The sequence below is a fragment of the Geospiza fortis genome, unplaced genomic scaffold, assembly GCF_000277835.1.
Source record: "Geospiza fortis unplaced genomic scaffold, GeoFor_1.0 scaffold75, whole genome shotgun sequence".
NCBI lineage: Eukaryota > Metazoa > Chordata > Aves > Passeriformes > Thraupidae > Geospiza > Geospiza fortis.
Window position 1 is genome coordinate 2419572 of NW_005054360.1, and position 10179 is coordinate 2429750.

At 39.8% G+C, this 10179-nt stretch overlaps 1 protein-coding gene across 1 annotated transcript in view; it reads right to left on the minus strand.

Moving 5' to 3' along the window:
* Positions 1-9631, minus strand: part of MAP3K8 (mitogen-activated protein kinase kinase kinase 8) — a 16774-nt gene extending 7143 nt beyond the window's left edge. Inside the window, exons 1-5 of the mRNA XM_005423885.2 lie at positions 9504-9631; positions 8264-8624; positions 5015-5179; positions 3305-3566; positions 619-725 (exon numbers count right to left, since the gene is read on the minus strand). Of these exons, the coding sequence (XP_005423942.1) occupies positions 619-725; positions 3305-3566; positions 5015-5179; positions 8264-8624; positions 9504-9538 (930 nt within the window). The 5' untranslated portion in view covers positions 9539-9631. The remainder of the gene's footprint in view (positions 1-618; positions 726-3304; positions 3567-5014; positions 5180-8263; positions 8625-9503) is intronic.
* Positions 9632-10179: the final 548 nt, after the last annotated feature.

Below are 10179 nucleotides of genomic sequence, written 5' to 3' on the forward strand. Positions count from 1 at the left end.
AGGAATGCAGCCCAAGTGGTGTGCAGAATCTCAAAGTCACTGAGACCACTTAAAAGGACCCCACCTCCCATCACTGTAATGTCTAAGCAATTTTACCAGATAATCATGAACCTTGCCATGCACAACCTCTGAAGAACCAAAGGGTTACATGTAGATGGGGAACAGAGCTTAGAAGGGCTAAGAGATGAAACCCAGACATCTGTAATTTCTGTGCTTTTGAAGGAGGAATCCAAGTACGGTGTTGAACAGGTCACCCCAGTCCATAGTGAGTATCTCAGAAAAAATCTTTGCTAGAGCAAAGAACAAATTCCTGTTTGAAGTGTCTCTGATCAGCAGCTGAAACACTGCAAACAACGCTCCCCAGAGTACTGTTTGACTTCAGTGAACAATTGTTAACAACTGAGACTGCAGAGAAAGTAACATGGCTTTCAAAGCATTCCATTCAGCAAGTTGAAAATAAAAATATAATTGAGACTCCATTAATGTTTGTAAGTTTTTATAGGTTTTATAATAACTATTTTACCCATGCTTCTAACCCTCCAGCTTCAAATTTGAGCCTAAACACCACAACCATAGGACTAATGCAATAAAAGGGCTTTTGTCCCTTCAGCTTCTTACCTCTGTTCCTCTAAGATCTTTGGGATAGTAAATGTCTTCAGTCATTTGAACACTTAGGCCAAAATCCACCAAAACAGCCTTAGTTGACATAAAGACAATGTTGCTTGCTAAAAGAAAACCAAAAATTACATCATTTAAGTGTTTGACATGTTTGGTATTTATTTTACAACACTCCTGTTTCATTCAGATGACTGCCTGAAAAGGGACAGAAATTAGCACAACCACTCTCTATAGCCAATATCCCTCCAGTCAAAATAGGTCTGGTAATGATTTGGTTGAATTTTAAATCGTATCTTAAAAAACAAACTGGTCTGGTTTATGTAAAAGAACCAATGTCTTGTCATTTTCTTAGTTTAAAATTTAAAAAAAGACAAAGAGAGAAAATAGCTGAGGCTAGAGGAGGAAGGTAGAAGACTGGTAGGCACCACAGCACAGTGCTCTGAAGATGTTTAAGGGTCTCCAAGGAGGAGATCATGCTGCGCAGCTCTGGCTAGAAACAGCACAACTGTTGCTCACCAAGAGGTTTTTCTAGAGTAACAATTTGAGTGAAGACAGAAACAGAGAGTAACCAGGGCCCCTCCACAGCAGCCACACCAGCCACCTGCACTGGTCTGTGAGAGGAACTCAGCATGACAACAGAGGACAGACAATGGCTGTAAAATTAATAGAAGACTGAGCATTTCAAACTCCCTCAGAACTGCAGCAGTATCTAGGAGCTTAATTTACTTTCCTTCATAAAATTCTGCCTAAGGCACAACTTTGTACTCAGAGGCTTTGTTTGCAGCTGTATTTCTGATCAAATATTTAAGAATGTAGTGCTCAGTGTGAGCCTTGAGAAATTCCTGTTTGCTGTTTCAGAAGATGTGGTAAAATGAAGTTTCCAAGTTACACAACAGAAACACATTTCCCTTACAGGAAACTGTGGGCCATTTTCTGTCTTTATAGTGCCTACCATGACCACCCAGTGGGAGGGCAGACTTGATTTCAGCAGTTCTGATTCCTGGAGCAATGCTTCACACAGCTGCCTCCTTACCAGTGCTATAGACTGTGTAAATCTGTCATTTTAGGGATAACTTTGAAGATATGGATTTGAAACACCCCATAATAGATCATCCAAAGGGCCACACTTCCACAGTGCAGTGGGACCATACCTGGGACCATACCCAGCCCCAGCTGCAGCTGATTTTGGACTGAAGCTCCCCCAAACAAACAGCCTGATGGTTCCACTGCTCTCCAACCAAGGGTTAAAATGAGTGGCAGCACTGAACACCTCTGAAGAACCAGAATGTCTTCCTCCCCTTCCTTGTTCAGGGCATATTTTTTACTCTCAATAAAATCCCCATCTTCTGTATCAGCAGAACAGGCTCAACTGCAGCTCAAAAGCAGCAGATGGAGTAAGGAAAAAATCAGAGGTTTTGGGAAAGAGTCTTTTATATTAATTCCACCTGGGGAGGGAAAACACACACTGCTCCCTGCATGGAGGCTGCCATGGCTCCACCTCAGGCCTGGTGTACCCAGCTCACCCTGGCACCAAACAGGCAGGAGCATGGCCAGGGCTCACCCCAGGCACTTCTGGACAATCACATCTGCCCCAGGCAACCTCTGCCTCAACATCTGCCCTGCATCCAACCAACACAGGAAAAGGCTGGAAAAAGCAAAACACACTCATATCCACCACATCCACAATGGGCTGGTTCTCCTATTCACTACTTAGATGTAGTAGGCTTTGGGCTGGTTTGGTTTTTAGATTGTTTAATTAATGTCTTTGTTACTGCCAATTAAAATAAACCCATAAGAAAGACTTTTACTACAAATGAGAAGGAAAAATAAAGGGGGAAAAAAAGCAATTTTGTAGCTGTCAGAATCTCAAAGGCTTACATCTAAAGTACTGACCTATACTAAATTTAAAAAACCCAGAAAACAAAAATGCAAAACTGAGATAAAAATTTTAGCAATTCCTAATAGCTAATTTCTGTGAACTATTGTAATGCTTCAGTCTGAATATTTCTACTTTAAACCCCCAAGTTTAGCTAAATAAACTCACAGAGATGCATCTATCTGTGGGCCAAGACGGTACTGGGAGAAAAAGCATTTAATACTAATTTAAATGCAACACATTAACATTGAATTTTAAAGCATTTCAATACCACTGTATTTAATTTGGACTTAACATCAATATGTTTGATTATTTATAGACGTAATATCCAGAAGTTTTAAAAGGCAAATATATATTAAGATTTCCTGTTGAAAGAAAAAAACCAGCGCAAATTATGTATTTACTTCTAAAGTGTCTCAAACTAAGGAACAGCAGTGTAGAAATGTAAAATCTAAAAGAAGGTGCAAGATGAAGGCGAGCATGGAAACATTCAGGATGAATTTATATTAAGAGCAGGAAACTTCCAGCTGAACAGACTGATAACTTCACTCTTAAGGTTTTTATTTAAATTGAATTGCTCATGATGGCATAGGATCTACAACTTTCTAATTACCTTCTCTGCTGGAGTGAATTAATAAATAGTGTAAGTAACTGTTACCTCCAGAACCTGACCTTGCCATTTGTTAGGCATTATCCATCCCTCCCACTCAGAGATCTAAGGCTATGTGCCCCAGCTCGGTCCCAGGGACTCTACTGGGGCCCCAGCCCAGCCAGGAGCAGAAAGCACCCCAAGGAACACCACAGACGTACGTTTGATATCATGGTGGATAATCCTCTTCGAGTGGAGAAAGTCAAGTCCTTTCAGAATATGCTTTGTCACCCAAATTATTTCAAACTCCCTCATAGGCCCACAGCTCTCCAGCTTTTCCATGACAGATCCTCCCTCTCCAGCTTCCATGAAGAGATGGATTGTCTCATCCCACAAAATAGCGCCGTATAATTCAGCAATGTTTTCATGACGGAAACATGCCTGTATTTCAACATCTGATGGTTTGAACTGCTCCACTGGGACCTAGGACATTGGAACAAAACCACAGTTATCCATAACAAAAGCAAGTTATCCATGTGGACACAGATTATCCTACAGATTAACAGAAAAGGAAGTATAGCACTTGTATCCATTTGTTAAAATACTGAGCTTTACTTTGCTCCTGTGATTTTTCTTCCCTTGCAGCTGAAAAACATCCTGTTAAAAGTTGAGAGACATTTTGGAATCATGCCCAAAAAAAAAGTGCAATCTTCCAGAAAAAGCAGTGTAGCAAGAGTTATTCCCGTCAAAATCCAGTTATTACGCAAAAGCTTTATGCAAACTTCCTGGTGAAGGAGATAAAATTCCCACTGCTTTTTCCATTAGCTTTGTGCACTCATCTGCACTACCAGAACTACACACCCACCTGACAGGTGGATCAGTGCTTGCAGTGCTCATGCCCATTACTGACCTCAATTCAGTCCTTATCAGCACTGGTTTATGGCTTACAAGAAATGAAAGCTGCTTTGAAGGGAGTGCCAGCAGCAGCACGATATTTCTTTAAAAAGTACTGACAGCAGATTGCTGAGACAATAAAAGCAGTGTTTGCTTACACACAGAAAAGCTACTACTGCTCTGTTTAGTTTTCTTCCCTTGGACTTGTGTTTGTGAACCAAATAAGAGGCTCATTTATTTCAAGGAGAAATACTGTTTGTATTTTCAGAAATATTAGGATACTTCAATTCTGCCATGGGCTATGCAGGAGCAGCTAACAATCTGTCCCCACGTGGGCACACAGGCTGCAGGGGAAGGACACACAGCTGCCTGCCCAACTCTTTGACACACAGAATTAATACAGGTACTTATTCATGAGCTGGAGGATGTAGAGCAATGTCCCAGCTGAGCTTTTACTGGCCCTGAATATTTACTGCTCAATTCCAAATAGTATGAGCTGAAGCTGAAAGAAAATGTCTTGCATAAAAGTAGGACAGCGCTCAGCAGTTCTTTTGAGGCATCTCACAACCTTAACCCTGCCAGTGCCCAAAACACAGTAAGAGTTGCACATACTGAGTTCTCAGGGACTTTAATGGCACTGGAGTAAAGAAAACTAAAGTCTGAGCACCTCAGTTAAAGGACAAGAGCATAAAACTTCTGCAGCAGCAGGGTTTCACTACCCCCTTCAGCAGGGACAGGATCTCACTCTGATATTTCACACCAGCAGGACAAGTAGAAAATCCACTCTGCATAACAGGCCATGTGCCAGTTCCACACACTTCTAGATACTTTCAAAATGCTGAAACATTTGCACCTTTAGAGCAAAAAAATTTAAACAAGCTAACAGAAGTGTACATTTTCCCCACCTTGTTTAGGCCAACAAAACCAAGATGATCATCAGCCAACAGTGGAATTTGATGCAGAACTTTTTGAAAATAGACTGCAAGTAGTATGTTATACAATATTTGCTCAGAGATAAAAGCACTGAGCTAACATACCAATTTGCATGCCATTCGTTTCTTGGTTTCTCTGTCTTGGGCTAAGTACACTTTCCCAAAAGCTCCTCGAGGAATAAAATCAGAACCAATATTCCTGTAAGTCAACTTCCATGGAAACAGGAGCACATCGGAGTCAATTTGATAGCGCCCGTTCTTGGGTGTGATCTGGGGAGTTAAATAAATAACAAAAAACCACAGTGAAGTTAAAACCACTACAAATCTAATTAATTTTATATATATAGTGGGAAAACCCCCATATCACTTATGTGTATGATGCACATGATCTGCTTAGCAGTCTTTATTTAGTAACACCAAATGGGAACAGCATGTGAGGTGTGGCACTCATTCACAGCCCAGGCATCCACGTTTCTCTCCAGTGACTAAGTTATGAAGTGTAAGTTGCAATTAATTGTCTTGAAACAACAACAACAGCAGCAGGGCTAATGAAATTACCCATCTCTTGTTATTAGATTTACCTGCACATGTTTGTCCTTCCTGTAATCTGTTAACTTGTTATGCCACATACCTGTTACTCATAGGTTATCTTATACAATGTGAGCAAGAGTTTCAGCATTTCCTAATATCACATGTACTGCTAGGAGTTTAATTTCCCATCTTGAACTGGAGTTTCTGCTGCTTAGTAAAAGGTCAGAGAAGTCTGCCTTGATTTTACCAGCCACTTTTCTCTAGTTTTATACCATAGTTTAGAAAAGAAGAGTGGGAGTAACATTGCCTCCTTTAGGTGGGTAATATTGGGAGCTTTGCTTCTTGTGTATCACCAACTAGGCAAGGAGGGGATTCAGGGCACCCAGGTCAGTATCTTGCTCTAAATCTTTTTCCCAAACAGTTCCCTCCCTCTGCACATGACAGAGAGAGGCCAAACGCCCAACTACAGCCATGTGAGTACTGGTTGATCCCTCATGTTGCTTCTTCAGTCTCTCAGCTACGAAATCAATATTATTTCCTATGAATATGCTTCTTTCAGCCAGTATCCGGAATATCATTAATCTCCTTACTGCTACTTTATCAAGATTCTTGAAGAGATGTAACATCACATCAAGGATATTTATCATTTCCTGTCTGTCACACGGCGTCAAATACTCAGCTCTTCAGCTACTCTTTTTAAGATAACAGCATATCAGGAAGATTATTTGGTTTAGATTTCTATTTAAGGTGTAACATATTATCTCTCACTCTTAATCTACCTTCATGCTTTTCAATTAGGAAAGTACCTTCTTGACTGCTAAAATTGTCATTTGTGATTCATACCTACATTAAATAAATTAATTCTTCTAAGTTCCTAAATCTGGGGAGGACAAGTTCTTAACCTTTGGCCAAGGGGGCATGGGGGGCTGTCCTTCAATAAAAAGTATTCTGCTTAGGATAGAGAGAACAAGCCTTCCCTCTACTTATTAGAGCCAGGGTAAAGCAATCTGTACATGTCTAATAATCTGTACATCTTGCTTGCCTACTTCTGCACTTCAAAGGGTTGACACTAATCAATATGGGTTACACCTTATCCTGGAAAGGAAGAGACGCCGAGCAGATCTGATCTGGAGAGCAAGACAGCAACAACCACCACACTACTTCTGTTTTCAGGAGGCTTTTAGGACTAGTTCCTAGCCTGATCCTGTGAACATTTGTCTGCGGCTGCAATGCATCTTTCAGTTCAGTTTTAACTAAAAGAAATCCAGCCTGTGCACTTCAAGACCCTTTGTGATGCAAGCCATGGTGCAGCCAGTGAGGGTCACCAGGCAGTCAGAAACACTCCTGACCCCAACCAAAATGCTGTAGGTATTTCCAGAGCAGTGCCCTGCTGAAATGCACGCACAGGTAATACCCTGCCTCCAACCCTCAGTTGCATAATGGGATCACGTGAACCTAATAGTACTGGGTTCATACCAATTGTATGCATCTGTAGAAACAATATGCAAGCAAAACAACCACGAGTATGTAGAACAGTGTCTACCCTAAGCATAGGAAACATTTAATATTACTAAGTGTCATTTCAATGTTACAGAGTTGAAAAGTGATTGTTTTGCAATACTGCAATGCTCCCTCCAAATCAGAATAAAGCAATACTCTGTGGTATTTTGCACCTAAGTAACCAGTAAGCCTCAAGCAACCAGTGTTCACTTATAAAATATATTACATGCAGAATATTTAAGAAGATAGATGTAGAGTATCTTACAAAAATACAGCAGCAACACCAACATGCATGAACAGAATTCCATTGCAAGACTGATTGTTTCCAGAGCAACTGATCTTAAACAAAAGTTTAATGACACTAATATCCAGAGATCCTTGTAGAACACAAACAATTTTAGGGAAAAAAAATAACATCTCAAAACAACACATCTATGTACTTGAATTCAGCAGTGTGAGATATTACATAATACTGTAACTCTTAAAATCACACTTGATAGTATGTGCTTTTTCTCCTTACATTACTACTATTGACATTTTGTGCAGATAGAGCAAATTTAGGAACTATATTGTCAGATCCTAGATCTTTATTCTTGGGAGTTTGCATAATGAATATTTTACTCATGAATACAAGGCATTAGAAGACTCTTGCTGTCTCCCAGACCTGTAAACCATCATAGTCCATAGAATCATAGGTAGGCTTTGGTTGGAAGGGATCTTAAAGATCATCTAGCTGTAACTCCTCTACTATGGGAAGAGATGTCACCCACTAGGTCAGGTTGCTCAGGGCCCCATCCAGTCTTGCCTCGAACACTTCCAGGGATGGGGTATCCACAATTTCTCTGAACAGTCTGTTCCAGAGCCTTACCACCCTCGGAGTAAAGAAATCTCTACACTTTTAGTTTAAAATCATTCCTCCTTGTCTAATCACTACACACACTTTTTAAGAGAAATTCTCCCTCTTTTTTATGCAAGTTGTGGCTTTTATAAGCCCCATTTAAGTACTGAAAGGACAAAATGAGTTTAGATTTTGCTTTTTGACTGCTTGTCTCAAGTTTGTATTCAACACTGGGAAATGTTTTCTAACCTCCAAGGATACTAGGAGATAATAGAGTGGATCCTTCTGATAACAGACCTTTCTCCATAGCTGCCTGAGACTGCAAGGGCTAGACTTGATGGGCTCAGAGACCCCTTCCAGCCCCAGGACTCCACAGCAAACCACAGCCTGTTACTTCAGGAGCTGAGCTTTATTTAGAATCATTAAAAACTTCTAATTCCTACAATCTATGAAATGCCAAGTAAAAGGAAAAGAGATGTACGTACCATATTCAAGAGGATTCCAGATTCCTGTTGTCTGCATCCTTTAAATTGCTTTGCAGTGTTAGACACCTGATTGGCAAAAGCAAGCAGGTCTTCCACAGTCCCGTATTTGACAGAGGACATCAAAGAGACCTCCCCTTCACAAAACAGTAATGATTCTGCACGTTCATCATTTTGATTTGCTTCTTCACACATAGTAATTAAGCTGTCTTCATAGACAGCAATGTCTTCACCCGGATAATGGTTCTCCATGATGGCTATCACCTCAGACATATTTAGATCAGCTAGCAACAAGTCAATCTCCTCTTTGCTATCACTACCCGTGCTCATATACTCCATTACTGTCCACTTTGCAAAATCACCCCTGGAAAAAAAAAGAAACAAACTTGAAAACACTTTCCACCTAAATTTATTTTAGCAAAGTAAGAATGAAAAGGAGTTATCAGAAATGACCAGCAGCTCATCGTTATACAGATTTAACATGAATAACTTGTATTATGAAGAAAATCATAATTAGGATCCTGGGTGAAGACAAAACAGAGACATATTTGTTAGTGAAATTTATTTAGAAGTTACTAGTTAACCTCCCCTGTCACTCACTCTCAGATTTTTTTATGATAAAGCTTTCCCTAAGAGGAACAGGTACAGTAAGAATACACCACTGTGATAGATATGCAAAAATGAAGGAGCACCCTCAATACAAACAAAGGAATTCATTGTTTGGAAAAGAATGACAAAGAGAGATATTAATATTCTCAATTAGTTATGTCTAAGTTTGTATTGACAATTTATGTGATGTATCCAGAAAGAAGGAAAGGTCACACAGCAAGGTCATTCCACTAGTAATAGGCATCTGTTAGTATCATTGTACAGTGCACAACTGTCATCACCTGAGATACAAGATCCTTATTTTTTTTTGCAATTAACTGATCAGAACTAGACTTGAACTGAAATTTTCACCCTGACTTTCAGAAGAAAGTCAGAAACTGAGCTATCATAAAAGCAATGAGCTTTTGAAGTGGTTTCCAACAGTTTGTTCTGCTTCCACTAATCCTAATAACTTTTTAGGTCACTATTGCATCTATTTTGCTGGAATGGATTTACAGCAAGCTGGGTTCAAACTTCCCAAAAGGTCCCTTTCTATTCCAGAGAGTTACATATTCAAGTTAAAAACGTATACATGGTCAGTAATTAAAATACTGACACAAATAGTTTCCAACACATAAATGTCAAGAGCACTTACCTTGTATTTAACCTGATTACATCACTCAAAACCATTTAAAAACGTCTCAATAGAATCCCTGAAGTCATCACGTTTTTCTGAACCCGTATTTACCACTGATGATAATTTCACAGTGTTCTGTGGCAGTCTATTAAAAAAAGCAAAACAAATAAAGCCATTGCATACCAGCTCAAGCAGAAGGACTGGTTTGTACTCAAATAGATCATTTGCTTCACGGAAAGAACAGCTAGTAATCACAAGGCTGAGATAACAGGGGATTTTTCTGCAGAAAACAATGACAACTCAAGAAATAGTCAAGCTACTGTATCATCCAGATTTCCAAGTAGTAGTGAAAAACAGTTTTTCCATGGTTAGGTCCTGAGTTCTATTCTCTCTGTCTCATGCTTGCTTAAGCAAAGAGTAGGACCTTCTTTTCCTTTAGCAGAACTGACTACAGCATGCCCTCTCTAAAGAGCTCTCACTTCCCTTTTTCGTAATCCACTGCACCATCTATTTTGGGCAAAAGATAACAACTAGGCAAAAAGACACTTAAAAAAAAAAAAGGAAAAATGAAAACCAGCAAACAAAACCTTATCTCAAGGACAAGCAGCAGATTGGGTCCCCTGAGGCCATGGAGCAATGTGTTTACCCAGGTACAGTTTCTGGTTATGATCACTATCTTTCTTACCCCCACCAC